Source organism: Narcine bancroftii, chromosome 4, assembly GCF_036971445.1.
Source record: "Narcine bancroftii isolate sNarBan1 chromosome 4, sNarBan1.hap1, whole genome shotgun sequence".
Taxonomy (NCBI): Eukaryota; Metazoa; Chordata; class Chondrichthyes; order Torpediniformes; family Narcinidae; genus Narcine; species Narcine bancroftii.
The window spans coordinates 1808758-1827360 of record NC_091472.1 but is presented as its reverse complement, the minus strand read 5'-3'; the positions used below and the strand labels follow the sequence as shown (position 1 = coordinate 1827360).

At 43.6% G+C, this 18603-nt stretch overlaps 1 protein-coding gene across 9 annotated transcripts in view; it reads left to right on the top strand.

The window, feature by feature from the left end:
• The window catches only part of LOC138760267 (protein EFR3 homolog B-like), a 242207-nt gene that overhangs the window by 68356 nt on the left and 155248 nt on the right, over nt 1-18603 (top strand). For 6 of the 9 annotated variants that reach the window (XR_011355520.1, XM_069930610.1, XM_069930612.1 and 3 more), the window contains exons 2-3: nt 4377-4472; nt 9902-10061. Coding sequence is in view for 8 of the 9 variants with exons in the window: in XM_069930610.1 (XP_069786711.1) it covers nt 10010-10061 (52 nt within the window). In the remaining variant the exon portion in view is untranslated. Of the gene's footprint in view, nt 1-3862; nt 4035-4376; nt 4473-9901; nt 10062-12056; nt 12314-12693; nt 12956-18603 lie in introns of those variants that run through there. The other 3 variants (XM_069930608.1, XM_069930606.1, XM_069930607.1) reach the window with 3 other exon arrangements.

Here is an 18603-nt window from a genome sequence, read left to right as displayed (position 1 = left end):
GAATTTTGGAATTTGCTCAATATATATGCGCCTAACGAGGAGGGTCAAAAGTTTATGAAGGATATTTTTTTGAAGATCGCAGACACACCAGGAAATATATTGATAGGAGGGGATTTTAACCTTAATTTGGACCCAATGTTGGATAAAACTGGACAAAAGACAAGTAAAAAGAATAAAGTGGCCAAATTTATGGTTAAATCAATGCAGGAAATGAAACTTATAGATATATGGAGGAGGCAGCACCCAAGAGAGAAGAAATACTCATATTATTCGAGTAGGCATAAAACATACTCAAGGATTGATATGTTTTTGTTGTCAACCCATATTAAAGGGAGAGTTAGGAAAACTGAGTATAAAGCTAGACTACCTTCAGATCATTCGCCCCTGTTATTAGCAATAGAACTGGAGGACATCCCACCAAGAACATATAGATGGAGGTTAAACTCCATACTACTTAAAAGGGAGTTTATTGAATGCCAAATTAAAACATATTTTGAAATAAACACAGGATCAGTGAAAGACAAATTTATATTATGGGATGCAATGAAAGCCTTCATTAGAGGGTAGATAATAAATGACTAAGATGAAAAAAGACTACAATCGGGAAATAGAGCAGTTGGAAAGGGAGATAGTAAGTACAGAAAAGGAACTAGTAAAAAGGGATGATATAGCAAAAAGGAGAGAATTGGTGACAAAAAAATTAAATACGAAACATTACAAACGTACAAGGTGGAGAAGAACATAATGAAAACAAAGCAAAAGTATTACAAACTGGGAGAAAAAACACATAAAATATTAGCCTGGCAACTTAAAACAGAACAAGCTAAAAGAACAATACTGGCATCAAGGAAAAAGGACAAACAAATTACATATAACCCAATAGAGATTAATGAAAATTTTAAGGAATTTTATGAATAATTACACCAAACTGAGAACGAGGGGAAAGATGATGAAATAGAGGAATTTTTAGCTGAAATTGCAAAAAAGAGGAACAAAACAAACTAATAAAACCGTTTGAAATAGAGGAAGTACAGGATATATTAAAAAAAGCTGCTGAACAATAAAACACCAGGAGAGGATGGATTTCCAATAGAATTTTATAAAACATTTAAAGAGTTATTAATTCCTCCTCTCCCGGAAGTAATGAACCAGATAGAAGAAACACAAAACTTGCAAGATTCATGTAAGACAGCAATAATTACAGTAATACCAAAGACGGGGAAAGATCCACTAACACCAGCATCATATAGACCAATATCTCTACTTAATTCAGATTATAAGATAATAGCAAAATTATTAGCAAACAGATCAAAATGGATTTATTAAGAAAAGACAAACAGCGGACAATATCTGTAAACTTATTAGTCTAATCCACGCAGTTCAAGGAAATAAGAAACCAACAGTGGCTGTTGCTCTAGACGTAGAAAAAGCCTTTGACAGAGTAGAGCGGAACTACTTATTTAAAGTATTACAGAAGTTCAATCTACCAGAAAAATATATAAATTGGATTAAAGTATTGTATAATGGAACATTATAGTAAATGGTAGTAGTAAATGGATATGTATCGAGTCGCTTTAAATTAAGTAGGGCAACTAGACAGGGATGTCCATTATCCCCCTCATTGTTCGCCTTAGCAATAGAACCTTTGGCAGAACTGATAAGAATAGAAAATAAAATAAAAGGGATAAAAATAAAGGAGAAGGAGTATAAAATCAGCTTATTTGCAGATGACATCGTAGTATACCTAACAGAACCAGAGGTATCAGTAAAAGACTTATGTAAGAAATTGAAGGAATATGGAGAAATATCGGGGTACAAGATCAACGCAAATAAAAGTGAAGCGATGCCAATGAGTAACGCGGATTATACAGAATTTAAAAAAGAATCACCATTTAAATGGCAAGCACATGCAATCCGATACCTAGGGATCAGGTTAGACAATAACTTAAGCCACTTGTACAAACTAAATTATCAGCCACTAATAAAGAAATTGCAGGAAGACTTAGAACATTGGAAAGAATTACCACTAACGTTGATAGGGAGGGTAAATTGCATTAAAATGAATGTGTTCCCAAGGATACAATACTTATTTCAAACGTTACCAATTCCTTTAACAGAAAAATTCTTTAATGAACTAAAGAGAATAATAAGGAAATTCTTGTGGAAAGGGAGGAAACCGAGAGTAACATTAGATAAATTAGCAGAGAGGTATAATCAAGGTGATTTGCAGTTACCAAATTTTAGAAATTATTATAGAGCCACAATTAAGATATTTATCACATTTTTACCAGACAAGGGAAAAACCAGACTAGACTAAGATAGAACTAGATAAAATAGGGGAGAAGGTACCGGAACATATACTTTATAAGTGGGTTGAAAAGCTAGTGCAATATAAAACCTCACCAGTACTGTATCATTTACTTAATACATGGAAGAAGATCCACTTAGAAAGGAAAAAAATGAACTATCAAATATCAAAATTATTACTGACGCAAAATCCACTCATCCCTTTTACAGTAGATAACCTTTCCTTTAGAGAATGGGAGAGAAAAGGAATGAAAAGAATAGAAAATTGTTTTTTGGGAAATAATTTATTAACATTTGAACAGTTGAAGGACAAATATGGAATAACTCACGGTACAATGTTTGCATATCATCAACTGAAAGCTTATTTGAAGGATAAATTGGGAAACAGCTTGAGATTATCTGAAGGAAGCAGCTTTGAATATGTGATTCCAGACCCAATGATAATTAAAAGATTTATAATGAACATGTACATTAAGCTGCAAGATAAGGAAAATGAAATAAACTATAAACCTAAGCAGAAGTGGGAAAAGGATCTAAACATAAAGATAAAAAATGAAGCATGGGAAAGTTATGTTCTGGAACTATGAAGAATACAATAAACACGAGGTTACGCATGATACAGTAAAATTGGTTACACAGGGTATATATCAAAAGTTAAAAGAATGGGATTCAACATTATCGGATAGATGTTTTCGCTATAAGAAGGAAATTGGAACAACATTACATGCAATTTGGGCATGTACGAAAATAAATACATTTTGGGAAGAACTAAATCAGATACAAAATAAAATTACAAAAAATAACATACCAAAAAATCCAGAGATATTTCTTTTAAGTAACATGAGAAGTAAAGAATTAGATAATTCTTTTCAAATTGGATAAAATGCAAAAAAGATTCATTATGATAGCCTTAGCAGTAGCAAAAAAAATGTATAATGTCAATATGGAAAATGGAAGAGAGCCTGAGAATACCGCAATGGAACATGGAAATGAAAAAATGTATTCCATTGGAAAAAATAACATAATGTAAAAAAATAAAGTCACAATGTTGGAACAAATTTGTGAACCCTACATGGAACATACCAGAGAGAGCTTGCCTTGACCTCCACCCCCTAAAATGAAAATGATAAGAAGACAAAACGACCAGATTCAGTGTGCAATAAATAGATGACGCATTTTTCTTGTTTATTTTCCTTTGTGTGAAGATATTGTTTTATGGTTTTATTGTTTTGTATTTCTTGAATATTTATGGGTTTTGGAGGGGGGTGGGTAGAGGGGAGGGAAGGAAAGGGGGGAAAAAAGGGAGAAAAGACCACTGTAAATTTAATGAGAAACGTTTGTACATATTTTTGTTGATATGGTTCATAGTATGAAAAATAAAAAATTATTTAAAAATTTTAAAAAAAAATGTATTTGTCAATGAACTCACCAGGTGCTTGTCGACGGCTGCCCAGGAGGTATCTGGTGTAGATCACATTCTTCAGGGCCAGGTACTGTCTCTGCAGGAGCTCCATAGCAACTGAGTAAGTCTCACAGTCTCTAGTCACCTGGAAGATGCAGTGGACGACCTGCACAAACACCAGGTCTCTTATCGACCTCGTCCCAGATGTCGTGTGGCCTCATAAAGGCGTTCAGTCAGTGCAGCCACTGATTGAATTTCATAGAGGCCTCTGGATTCTTGAGGTCAGTGTCCAGCTTCTTTGCTCGAAGAGCCTTATCTGTGGCAGGTAGGTATAGTGAATAAATTGTAGTGTTATCAATTAGACCTGACGGACAGGTCAGGATTAACAGGCTTTAATCACTGTAAATCTTCCATGCCGTCGGACTGATTCCAAGGCAGAACTGAGGGAAGAGATTGGGTGATACTGTCTTTATTAAGGATCCTGGAGGGAGAGGAGTTACAGTATCAATGACTCTATTACAGTATCCCACCACACTTCCCTCTGAGCCTTGACTGCTGCAGGAAAAGCAGAATTGTTGGAGGTGCACTCATCCCAGTCAAATCGGGAATATTCCATCTCTCTCCTGACTCATTTGTATGCTGAATAATGCTTACACTTCATTCACAGAATTTGGGCACATGACGAACTGCTGTCGATCAGGGTGGCTTGATAGTCCACTTCAGAAACAATTAAGGATCTGGAGTTGCATGTTGGTCAGTCCAGGTAAGAGTAAGCCACTTAACATTCACCATCAAACCCACAGACAAGGGTGGTGCTGTTGTAGTCTGGCACACTGACTTCGGGCCAAAGCCAGATGACAACTCTCAGACCTCCTTTTCCTTACCCCTCCAACAGGACCCCACCTAAACTCATCAAACCTTTGTCTCTAAACTCATCACTTCTGGTCACCTCCCTGGCATGGCCTCCAAGCTCATTGTTTCCCAACCCCATATGGCCCGTTTTTACCCTCTTCCCAAGATCCACAAACCCACTGTCTTAGCAGATCCATCATTTCCATGTGCTCTTGCCCCACTGAACTGGCGAAGATTAGGGTTGACTCCATCCGCAATACTTCACACGCACCCCATCACTTCAACAACTTACAGTTCTCTGAACTCGACCGCTTCATCTTTACCATGGTCATCCAATCACTATGCACCTCCATCCCCCATTTCAAAGGCCTCAAAGCCCTTTGTTTCTTTCTGGTCCACAGACCCAACCAGTCCCCCTCCACCACCACCACCACCTTCCTCTAGCTGGCAGAACTTGTCCTCACCCTCAATAATTTCTCCTTTCACTTTCTCCAGGGCAAAGGGGTAAGCATGGGTACCTGCCTGACTTCTTGTTGGCTAGATGGAACAATCCATGTTGCAAGCCTACACTGGCATGGACCTTCAACTCTTCCTCTGGTATTTCAATGACTTCTTTGGTACTACCTCATGTACCCACCATAACCTCGTTGATGTCATCCATTTTGCTGCCAACTTCCACCCTGACCTCAAATTCACTTGGTTCATTTTGAGCAACACTCTCCCCTTTCTCAATCTCTCTTCCTCCGCTTCAGGACAAAAATTCTCGACAGACATTTTCTGCAAACCCACCAACTCCCACAGCCACCTAAACTACATCCCTTCACACCCTGAAGCCTGTAAGGATTCCAGGTCTAGGACAATTTGGTGGAAGACACTTTTGGTGCCCACAGTTAGACGCTGAACATTTTGGCTTGCCGTCCCACTCACTGCTGGCTGACTCCAGCACTGACAGCCCTGCCGGCTGCCCTGTGACCTCCTCACCGGCCGCCCTGTGACTGCCCCATTGTTGTTCGGATTCGTCTGGGTGCCACAGATTAAGAACCAGACCAAAGTGGAGGTACAAAGCACATGTTTATTTCAGGGATGCAAACGGGACAACAGGGTCAATATGCTCGGCAAACCTCTACACACACAATATGCAAGGGGAAAATGTACACTTCGGATAACGAAGGAGGAACCGACAGAGAAATTACATGAACATGCACATTCAACAGTCAGGGTCAGGGTGATTCTATGTGCCCCCACCCCTTGACCTCTACCTCACCTCGGGACTCACCCCAACCCAGAGTGGAAGGTGGTACTTATATGCCACGTAGTGTCCAAAGAGCCAGAACAAAGGGGCACACGGTCCATATAGGCAGTACTGGGGGTGGGGGGGGGAAGCAATCACTTGGGCAGGCTGGGCCCCATTGGCTACTGTGGTCATGGCTCAAAGCCAAGTGCACGGGCTCAGCAGGGGTCAGGCGAGGTGATTCACCTGGGCCAATCAGGGCTGAGTCTGGGCGGGCTGCCTGGTGATTTAGGTGGGCCAATCGCAAGGGTCACCTTGATGGCTTGGGATGAGTCTTTGACCTTGATTGGCAGGTGGTGTGTCCTCCGAACAGGAGCGCCGCAGCGCCACCAGGTGGTGGATGCTGCCTCTCCATTATACCTGCCGGCTGCATCCTGCGCCCACCCTGCTGGCCGCCTGTGACAGCTCCGCCGGTCGCCCTGTGACCACCCCGCTGACCGCCCTGTGTCAGCCCCACCTGCTGCCCTGTGACCTCCCCACAGCCGCCCTGTGACCTCCCTGCTGGCTGCGTTGTGGCAGCGGTCACAAGTTGGCCAGTGGGGCTGTTTAGCATGCAGACGGTGTTTCGGAAACATTTTGGCATGCAGGTTTGATGAGACACGGGTTTGATAAGACACAGGTTTGACGAGACATGGGTTTGACGAGACGCAGGTTTGACAAGATGCAGGTTTGATGAGACGTGGGCTTGACAAGATGTGGGTTTGACAAGATGCAGGTTTGATGAGACACGGGTTTGATAAGACACAGGTTTGACAAGACACAGGTTTGACGTAATGCGCGTTTGACGAGATGCGAATTTGATGAGAAAGGTTTCACGGGACACAGGTTTGATGAGACACAAGTTTGATGTGACGTGGGTTTAACGTGATGCAAGTTTGAAAAGTCACGGGTTTGACGTGATGCGAGTTTGATGTGATGCAAGTTTTACATTCCTTGAGTTTTGATGCAATGCGGTTTTGAGGAGACACAGGTTTGACAATATGCGAGTTTGAGGAGACGTGAGTTTGATGAGATGCGACACTAATTTGAGTCAACATAACGTGAATTTGGCTTTATGACACTACTTGTGTCAACAGGGCTGGTTGCACCTGGTAGTTTTGCTTTGGATTGTGGACCTGATAAATTTGGATCCGGCCTGCGGGCCATAGGTTGCCCACCCCTGGTGTAGGAAAATGGGAACCACAATATTCTTACTGTCTTGAAATACTTTATTGCAAACAAAGCTGAGGTAACAGTGTTCCTGCTGTTCATCTGTAGAGCTGAACCGTAGAAAGCCACTGTAATTGCAGAGAGACCTCAGTGCATTGTTCCATGCTCTCTGCCCACTAACATCCCCATAATTTCCATCTCTACATTGACACTTTAATTGTAGCTACTATTGTAAGCATTTATCATGCCGGCTGTGTAGCACAAAAATGCAGATCCAGAAATCAAAATTTACTGACTTCAATTCAACTGCGACAGTGTGATCACAAATTCATAGGAACAGAGGAAGTAGGAACAGGAGTCGGCCAGAAATGGCCCATCGAGCCTGCTCCGCCATTCAATACCATCATGGCTGATCTAATTTATGACCCAACTCCACCTACCTGCCTTCTCCCCATATCCCCTAATTCCTCTATCATGTAAAAATTTATCTAACCGAATTTTAAATATGTTTAATGAGGCAGCCTCAACCACTTCCCTGGTTAGAGAATTCCAAACATTCACTACTCTCTGGGAAAAACTATTTTTCCTCATCTCTGTCCTAAATCTACTCCCCCGAATCTTGAGACTGTGTCCTCTGGTTTTAGTTTCCCCGGCCAGCTCAAAAAACCTTCCTCCATCTATCCTATCCATACCCTTCATAATCCTCTATGTTTCTATAAGATCTCCTCTCATTCTTCTGAACTCGAGCGAATACAATCCTAGACAATTTAATCTTTCATCATAAGTCAACCCCTTCATCCCAGGGATCAACCTAGTAAACCTCCTCTGGACCGTCTCCAAAGCCAGTATACCCTTCCTCAAATATGGAGACCAGAACTGGACACAGTACTCCAGGTGCGGTCTCACCAGTACCTTGTACAGTTGCAACATGACCTCTCGCGATGAAGGCCAACATTCCATTTGCCTTCTTAATAACCTGCTGTACCTGCAACCTAACTTTTTGCGATTCATGCACAAGCACTCCCAAGTCCCTCTGCACAACCGCATGCTGTAGTTTTTCACCCTTTAAATAATATTCAGCTCTTATTTTTCTTGCCAAAGTGGATCACCTCACTCTTACTAACATTGTACTCCATCTGCCAGCCCTTTGCCCACTCATCCAGCTTAACTATATCCCTCTGCAGACTCTCCACATCCTCATGACAATTTGCTCTTCCACTCAATTTGGTGTCATCCGCAAACTTGGCTCCACCACATTTTGTCCCCTCCTCCAAGTCATCAGTGTAAATGATGAACAGTTGTGGGCCTAACACTGACCCCTGCGGCACCCCACTTACCACTCTCTGCCCACCTGAAAAACTCCCATTTATCCCGACTCTCTGCCTCCTGACAAACAACCAATTTTCATTCCAGGCCAATAGACTTCCCCGGACTCCACTTTCCTGTAACTTACTGAGAAGTCTCTTGTGCGGCACCTTATCAAACGCTTTCTGGAAATCCAAATATACAGCATCAACCTGTTCCCCTCTATCCACCGCACCCATTATATCCTCAATATTCCAACCTTGTGCATTGACACCGCTTCACTCACAGAATTAGATAGGATCTTCCTGCCCTCCCTGGACACAGGGGAGGTGCCAGAGGATTGGAGAATGGCAAATGTGGTCCACTTGTTTAAAAAAGGTCACAGGAGGAATTCTAGGAATTTTAGACCAGTGGTGTGTAAATTAATGGAGAGGATTCTTAAGCATTTAGAGTAATACAGTCTTCTCAGGGATAGTCATCGGGGCTTTGTGAGGAGAAGATCATGTCTCACGAGTCTAATTGAATTTTTTAAGGAGGAAGCAAAAAAAATTGATGAGGGTCAGGCGGTAGATGTGGTCGACATGGATGTTAGTAAGGCATTTGACAAGATGCCCATGGGAGACATGTTCAGAAAGTCATCAGTCATGGAATCAGTGAAACCTTGGCCACGTGGATTAAAAATTGGGTTGTAGGAAGAAAGCAGAGAGTAGTCGTGGAAGGTCAGTGACTAGTGGAGAGGCCGCAGGGATCTGTTCTGGGACCCCTGTTCTTTGTGATGTTTATAAATGACCTGGATGAAGAGGCGGAAGGATGGGTCAGTAAGTTTGTGGATGACACGAAGATTGGTAGAGTTGTGGATGGAGCTGAAGGTTGTCGAAGGTTATGAGAGGATTTTATCAGGATGCAGAGTTGGGCAGAAAAGTGGCAGATGAAGTTCAATCGGGGTAAGTGAGGTGATGCATTTTGGAAGGTCAAATTTGAGGGCAGAGTACAGGGTTAATGGTCAAATACTTAAGAGTGTGGATGAACCCATAATTTTGAAAAAAATTGAAGAGAATTTAAACAGATGGATAAACCTGCCCATCACTTTGACGGGCAGGGTAAATTGTGTCAAAATGAAGGTGTTGCCAAGACTACTACATCTTTTTAAGTCCACTCCTATTTATTTGCCGCGAAAACATTTTTAAAGTCTCCAGGATCTCCATGGATTATAAATTGGGGGACTGCAATTGCCAGATTTCAAGAAATATTACTTTATTTGAAGATGATCCACCAAAATGGGTTAACTTTGGACTACATAATGTGGGGAGGGTGTGGTGAGAGATTTCATTTACAAAACGAATACTAAATTAATAAACAAGAAAATGGACAACCCTATCCTAAAACAAAAGAATCTGGAAGGAAATCAATGATTGTATCGATAAAGATATTGTATTAATCCCAAAAGCACCTTTGATATGTAATGAGTTGATATTTGGCATTGAAAGAGGATCCAAAATATTGAGGACTGCTATGAGAATAGACAACTCATGTTCTTTGAACAACTGAAGGATAAATATGATTTGCCTAATGGAACCTTTCACTACTTTCTACAGTTAACATCCTTCCTGAGGGAAAAATGGGGCCCTACCATGACTCCACCTGAGGGGAATGAGGTGGAACAGCTACTTCGACTGGGAGGCGCTCCCTAATTTATATTCAGAATGTACTGCAAAGTGAGAGCCCAAAACCAGGCCTGCAAAGATCGAGGGAGAGGTGAGAGTTGGACTTGGGAGTAATGATCGATGAAGAGGGTTTGTCAGATCTATGTAGGGAGAGCATGACATCGGTGATCAACGCCAGACTAAGATGGGTACAATATAATTTCTTACACCAATTATATCTCACAAAGGAAATTGAGAGATATCAGAAATGTGCTTCAGGAGTGGGTTAGAAATTGGTACCTTTATACACCCCACATGGAGACCATTTTGGGTTGAATTGTCTAATATAGTACTAGCATATTGGAATGAGACTTCCCACTGGACCTGGAGCCATATTTATTGGGAAATTTGGTGTACATGGGCAGAAAATTAACAAAATTCCAAATTAAATTTTTTGCCCAGTAATTAGCAAAAAAATGTATTGTGATCACGTGTAAAGTCTGACTCCCCCCTCCTCATCACTCGATGGTACACGGAGATGCACAACTGTGTGCCCATGGAGAAAATAACATATAACGTAAGAAATAAATCCAACACTTGTCAAAATATGGCAACCTTTTCTCGAGCACTTTAATGCCCAGATATAATGATGGCTCAAAGATCTAAAATCTGACAAAACGCATAAAAACTGCTGCAGTGAAGCACCTCAAAATATGGAAGTAGATTAGCAAGGCTGGCGGGACGTTGAATTCCTCTTGAATCTTTCTTTCCCTTACTAGTTTCTGTCTCCTCAGTTGTTTGGTGTTTGGGGACAGAGGCAGGGAGGGAGGGAGAGGAAATACAAGTAAACTGATATTATATTCCAACCATAGAAACAAAGTGGACTAAAAGAATGTGTAAACATGTTAAAAAAAAAAATCACTGTATTTGTAAACGTGATGCTATGTTTGTTTTGAAGAGTGGAAAAATAAAATTTTCAAAAAAAGTGTGGGTGAACAGAGGTAACTTGGGGTCCAAAACCATACACCCCCCCCCCCAAAGTCATCGCGAGGGTGATAGGATAGTTAAGAAGGCTTATGGGATGCAAGGATTAATTAATAGGGGGGTGAGTTCAGGAGTAGAGAGGTCATGTTTCAACTCTACAAACCTGTGGTGAGACCCCACTGAGAGTATTGTGTTCAGTTCTGGTCACCTCATTATAGGAAGGATGTGGAAGCTGTGGAGAGGGGACAGAGGAGATTTACCAGGATGTTGCCCGGATTGGGAAACAAGTCTATGAGGCCAGGTTAGGAGAGCTGGGACTTTTCTCTTTGGTGCGAAGGAGGATAAGAGGAGACTTAATGGAGGTCGACAAGATTATGAGAGGCGTAGATAGGGTGGACGGCCAGTGTCTGTTTCCCAGGGCAGGATCAGCAAACACAAGAGGACGTGTGTACAAAATGAAGGGAGGGAAATTTAGGGGATTCGTCAAGGGTAAATATTTTACACAGAGAGTTGTGGGGGCCTGGAATGCTTCACCGGGGATGGTGATGTTGGCTGGAACATTAGGGGTATTTAAGAGACTCTTGGATGAAAAGACAGTGCTGTTTTTAAAGGAACATATGGGTCAGCACAACATTGAGGGCTGAAGGGCCTGTACTGTGCTGTGGTGTTCTATGTTCTATGGATGGAAGAAATATAGAGAGTTATGGGCGTGAGGTGGAGAAGGTTTAGATTGTTGAGGAGGTTTGCACAACATTGTGGGCCGAAGGGCCTGTACTGTGCTGAAGGTTCTGTAGAATTTAATTCCCATTGGAAAGCTGCCTTCAGATTACTATTTGCTGAAGGAGTTTGATAATGAAGAATGTGAATGTTGTAGGTTGGTATGTCGAGCTGCAGGAGTGGATGTTTGCATTGTGTGAGGGTTGTACTGTGCATTTCACTGTTGAGCTCACAGCCCTCGATGAAAAAGTGACTTGCAAAAGTTCCTGCTGTGATTCCTTCTGTGTTCTAATGCAGGTGCAGGGGGGGGGAGGTGATCCGTCTTAATTTTGAAAGCTGTGTACTGGAGCCCATTTTCACTGATGACTGGAAATGGGTCTCTGGGTGTCACTGGTATCACAACGCCCTTGAAAGGAGAGAGAGGACGGCGGAGGGAGAAGGCTGGAATACAAAGCTCAGCTGGTGCCTCTTGAATGCAGAAGCCTCCTTTTAATTACCGGGACAATCAGCAGGCAACAGGGTCTTGCCTGCCTGTTCCCCTCGAGAGACTTTTCTCCTTTGATGAGTGGAAGCCAAGCTGTGATTTCCTGGAATGCCTGTGAGCGAACACAGGAGAATTCCAGATGGACTGCTGTGGAATTGCTGACCACCATATTGGAAATGGTAAGTCTGTAACATTGACGAGGATTTTGTTGGTTCTTGTCTTCCCCTGATTTGTGCCCGTCTTCGGATTTGACAGCAAGATTGTGGTGGTAGAGGGAGCTGTTGTTGAATGAACAGGCACAATGTCAGGCATTCAGAGTACATTTTGGATAAATGCTGGCTGATATTTAGTGGTTGAACAGAGCGACATTCTTAGCTTGCAAACAAATAGTTTGTCAAATAATATCAATGATTTGATGAATTGTTCTATTGTGCCCTGCACAGTAGGTTTAAAATGTGCCGTGGATCCAGCTCTCCCCACCCCCTATCCCAGCCCTGCCAAGCTATGTGCCTGCCAGCAATTTACTGTTAATGCTGATGTAACGCGCTCTGTGCTGAAGCGTTGTTTAAAGGACGCTGAGGCTGAATACAGGTCCCCAGAGAGAAGCAAGGGTCGCCAGTGATTCCTCCTTCATTCATGCCATGCTGCTGTGATGAATGAGAAGCCTGTGAGTGTCTGTCATTCAGTTTTCATCGAGTCCTCCGGTGTCGTGTCAGAGGGACCGCAGACATCCGCTTCGTTCATCTCAGAAGAGATTGGATTCTCTCAGATTCCTGCCTGCGATTGAGGGAGTGATGGAATAGAGCACTTTAAAATGTACGGTAAGGCTGAATTAATATCTGATCAGAATCAAAAAGGACAATATTTTAAAGCCTCTTTAAAACATTGATGTTACTCCGTCTGAAGTACTGCCCTCGATTTGTGGGGCTCACAGCCAGTGGAAGTGCACATCCAGGGTGGTCAAATGGGTTTGAAATAGCTGCAGTCGTTGACGTCGAATGAATTACACCATCTGTGAGCGGCGGCAGCAGAATTATCTTTGCTCCAACTTAATGCTGCAGAGACGCAGGTTCCCCACAACTCTGTGTAGAAGTGGGCGATGTCAGAGCTAAGCAGGATGCCTTTGAATTAGAGAAGGGAAAAGTTATTAAAGTTCCTGGCCCCATCCACCCCCACCTTGTGGATTGAGGACTGCAGCTGTGATGCCTAGCTGCCCACCCCCCCCCCCCCCACCCTTTAGTTCGGACGCCTGCTGACAATTTTACGTAACTTGATGCCGGAAACCTGGTGAGGCATCTTTATCTTTGCTAAAGTTCATTGTTTGACCAGCCGAGTTTCTCCAGCCTCGTGCATTTTTATTTCAAACACAGTGTCTACAGATTTTCATGTTTTACTTCAGGTCTTGAAGTTTGCTCAGTTCATCAGCTCTGCCAAGGGTTCCATCTCTGCACACAGCAATCAGCACATCTCCAGCAGGCAAAAGGACTCTGAGCAGCTAGTTGCTGGCGCCCAGCTAAAGGACTGCGGACACCAGTGTCCATGTCAAGGCAATCTCAGGGTCATTGCCATTCTGCAGATGTAAAATCCCTGCTCATGGAAGGTTATACTCCTCGTCAAGGAGACATAGGATGAAGTGTCACAGACAATGTTATTGGAATGGGTTTCTCGCCATAAACCGGCTCCATTGGAACACGTTTTACTTCCTGATCTATTGTTGGTTTGAGCAGATTCAGGTCAGATAGCACTGTTTTCAAGATTTTGCAGAACAGGTTGATCATAAGCTAAACACTGCCTTTACCCTCTGCATTTCCAAGGCAGGCCCAGGCTCAGGCTCAGGCCCAGGCCCAGCAGGGTCGGAGAAAGGGTCACTTCTGTGTTGCAACCTCCCAGAACGTTTTATTGTAAACTTCCAATAGCAAAAGCAAGCTGCCAGAACCCACTGAATTCTTCCAGCAGTTCCCAGTACCTGCAGTCTCCTTGATTAAACTCACACCCTTGCAGGAAAGGGCCAGTACAGCAAGACTGAAAGGGGCCATGAGATGTCCTTGCTGAGAAAAATTAAAGAAAACCCCAAGACATTTTATACTTGGGTTAAAGACGAGAGTTTGATGAAGGAGAGGAGGGAGAGGAGGGGACCACTCAAGGGCAAAGGAGTTGGAAGAAGCGGCTGTGGTACTAAATGAGTACCTTGTATCAGTGTTTACCGAGGAGAAGTTCGTGGACAGTGATAGGGAGGCTCATGTGCTGAGACATTTGGAGATCAAGAAAGAGGTGGTGTTGGGTCTTTTGAGAAGCATTCAGGTGGACAAGTCCCCAAAACTGGATGGATATAAATTTATATTTAGACATACAGCAGGGTGACAGACCCTTTTGGCCCATGAGCCTGCGCTGCCCAGTTACACCCAATTAACCTATAACCCCCAGTACGTTTTGGAGGATGTGAGAAATCCGGAGCCTCTAGGGAAAGAGATGGGGAGAACATGCAAACTCCTTGCAGACAGTGCCAGATTGGAACCCCGGTTCCGATCGCTGGCGCTGTAACAGCATTGCGCTAACTACCACGCCAACCATGCTGCCGTTTATTCCCAGATGTTTAATAGGGTGTGAAACGATTGGTGTGGCCTGAGCAAAAATGTTTCCATCCTCGCCAGTTACAGGATAGATCCCAGAGGGTTGGAGAGCAGCTAATGTTGTACCCTCGTCCAAGGAGCAAAAAAGGATAATCTGGGAATTGATAGGCCAGGGAGCCTTCAGTGGCAAAGAAACGACTGGAAAGATACTTGGGGTTCAGATTTACGCACACTTGGAAAGTCGCAGTGAGATTTGGGACTATCAACATGGCTTTGTGAGGGACAGATTGTGTCTTACAAATTTGATTGAGTTTTTCATTCGAGGTAGCAAAGGCAGGTAGGACAGAAAAAATACAAAATGCTGGAGAAGCTTAGCAGGTCAAAGAGTTTTGGGCTTGAGCCCGTCATCAAAGTATGAAGGTAGGATAATAGATGTTTGTGTAGACGTTGCGAAGGCATTTGACAAGGTCCCTCGTGGGAGGCCGCTTCAGAACTTGCAGCTACATGGTGAGTGATGGCTTAGATACAAAGTTGGCTGGCTCAGAGGGCAGTGGTGGCAGGGTGTTATTCAGGCTAGAGACTTGTGACCAGCAGGATTCCTCAGGGATTAGTGTTGGGACCCCTGTTGTTTGTGGTATATGGAAATGACTTGGATAGAATTGTTATTAAGTTTGCAGATGATACAAGGATTGCTGGAGTTATGGACAGTGCAGAAGGTTATCAAAGAATATAACAAGATCTGGACAGTGGCAGATGGGGTTCAGTCTGGACAAGTTTGAGGTGTTTCACTTGGGGTCAATTAAAAGGGGGGAAGGTATACAGTCAATGGGAGGGCTTTGCGTTGATGTGCAAAGTGGTCTGGGAGCCAAGGTCCACAGCTCATTGAGAGTGACTTTGTAAGTAGATGGGGGGGGATAAAGAAGGCATGTGGAATGCTTGATTTCATTGGGTGGCCATTCAGTATAAAAGCAAGGAGGTCGAGTTGTAGTGATATAAAACTTCAGTTGGGCCGCACAAGCAATTCTGGTTTCCCCATTACAGGATGGTTGGGGAGGTTTTGGAAATGATAGGGAAGAGGTTTATCAGGATGTGGCCTGGTTATAAGGAGAGGTTGGAGAAACTGGGTTGTTTTCTGGGGAGTGTCGGAGGCTGAGGGGAAATGTATTCGAGGCGTACAAGGGTCATTGATATCGAATCTATTCCCAGGGTAAAAATGTCACACTCTGAAGGACATGTTTAAGATATGAGAGAGGATAAGGGAGACGAGCATTTTACACAGAGAGTGACGGGTGCCTTGAACAGGCTGTCAGCAGCAGTGGTGGAAGCAGATAAAATAGTTGCATTTACCACGTAAGATCAGAAATAGGCCATTCAGTCCATCGAGTCTGCCCCATCATTCAATCATGAGCTCATCCATTCCCCCACTCAGCACCTCTGCCCGGCCCTCTTCCCATAACCTTTGATGCCCTGGCTAATCAAGAACCTATCAATTTCTGCCTTAAATACACTCAATGGCCCGGCCTCCACAACAATTTCCACAGATTCCCCTCTCTCTGGCTGAAGAAATTCCTCCACATCTCTGTTCTAAATGGACGGACTTCAATCCTGATGTTGTTCCCTCTTCTCCTAGACTCTCCCACCCTGGGAAACAACCTTTCTTCATCGACTCTGTCCACACCTTTCAACATTCAAAATGTTTCAATGAGATTCCCCCCCCCCCCCGACCTCATTCTCCTAAATTCCAACAAGTCCAGGCCAAAAGCTGTCAAATGCTCCTCATATGATAACCCTTTAATTCCCAGAATCACTTAAGAGTCTTCAAGATTGTCCCATGAATGTGAAGGGGATATTTAATCAGATGCAAGCATCAGAATTCCAGATTAATTTGGACACCATGTTTGGCATATGGGCCGAAGGGCCTGTTCCTGTGATGTATATGTTCTATACAACTGAGAAAAGCTCCTGCGATACAGAATTGTCATACATTCAACGAAAGCGGGCTGTGCGCAAGGCCCGAGCAGCATCCACTGCCACGACAGCACCCACTCACTTGTGTTCCACATGTGCCTTCAGGGCACAGATTGGCCTCACCAGTCACCTCCAGACCCACAGCCACCAATCTCCCATTTGACTTTGAAGCCATGGTCATCTTCAACTATGAAGGATGTACGCTCCCAGGCAAAAAAGCAATGCGTGTCAAATGCAGATTAACAATCACTTTACAAGAAGATAAACGAGAGATTTAAAACCAAGTTAACTCAAACTCTGAAACAAAACTTTAAAATCTGTACTTTGAAGGCCTTGAAAAGGATGCAAAAGCTGTTCACTGAGAAATAAATCTGGGAGGTGAATCTATGGAATTTGTTGCCATATGCAGTCGTGGAGGCCGGGTCACTGGGTGTGTTTAAGGCAGAGATTGATAGGTTCTTGATGAACCAGGGCATCAAAGGCTATGGGGAGAAGGCCGGGCAGTGGGGCTGAGAGGGGGAAATGGATCAGCTCATGATTGAATGACTGGGCAGACTTGATGGGCTGAATGGCCTATTTCTGCTCCTATGTCTGATGATCTATGATGCAGCCTGGATTAAAGAATATGAGCTCTGGACAAATCTGGGTTGTTTTCTCTGGAGCATCAGAGCTGGATGATGACCCGATGGAAATTTACAAAGTTATGGGTGGCATTGATAGGATGCACAGGAGGTGCTCAGTGCCCAGAACAAATGGCCGGGAGAGGTGATAGAAGTAGAATCAATAGCAGCATGTGGACGGGTTCATGAACAGGTGGGAGTGGAAAAGGCAGATGGGATCAGTAGCTGAAGGCTCGATTCCTGTGCTGCATGGTGCTGTGGTCCTGATGCAAAGCATCCACCACACCAACTCTTCATCCAGTATCAGAACTGAGCTTTTGTCCTCACTATGTGTAGGAGGGTCCAGCAAAGAAACCAGTTTATTGTCATATACATTGTACAATGTACAGATGCGCCAGACTTCTAACTTGCTGCAGTCTCTCACAGAAACTTTGTCAATCAAAAGACGTCAGTAAAATAGATAATATAATCAAAAATAGACAGTAAATACCAAAAATAAACAGGGAATTATTGTGGCCATTGGAGAAATGTGGTTGCAGGAGGGGCAGGACTGGCAGCTCAGTTGCTTTAGATGTGATAGGACGGGGTGGGGAGGTGGTGGGGTGTGAAAGGGGGAGGCTTGGCATTGCTCATCAGGGAAAATGTCACGGGAACAAAAGAGGGATGACCATCTTGATGGGATTGTACTCTCGAAAGAACCTCATGTAGGAAACCAATGCCATGGGTAGGAAGGTAGAAGGGGTCCTACAAAGAGAGTTCAGGGAGTTAGGCTCTAGGTTGAAGAACTGGACCCTCCAGAGTGGTGATCTCAGGATTTCTACCCGCGCTACATGCCAGTGAGATGAAAAATAGGAGGATGACGCAGCTCAACACATGGCTGAAGACCTGGTGCAGGAGGGAGGGGATGAAAGGGAGAGGAGTGGCATTGCTCATCAGGGAAAATATCACAGCTGAGCGACCATTAGAATAAATAGTTTGATGGGCCAAAGGGCCTGTTTATGTGCTCAAGTATTCTATGGTTCGAAATTGGAGAAAAGCCCTTTTTAATGGGATTAGAAAGAATCTGGCAAGTGTGGATTGGGGCTGGTTTTCAGTTGACGGTGTGTTTGGTACGTGGGAGGCTTTCACAACTAGAGAATTGGAGGAGCAAATCTGTAGGGAGATAGCAGACGGCTGCAGGAAGCAGAAGGTTGTGATCATAGGGGATTTTAACTTCCCACTCCCAGACTGTAAAAGGGCTGGACGGCTTGGAGTTTCTCAAATGTGTTCAGGAAAGTTTTCTAAATCAGTATCTAGAGGAACCAACTAGAG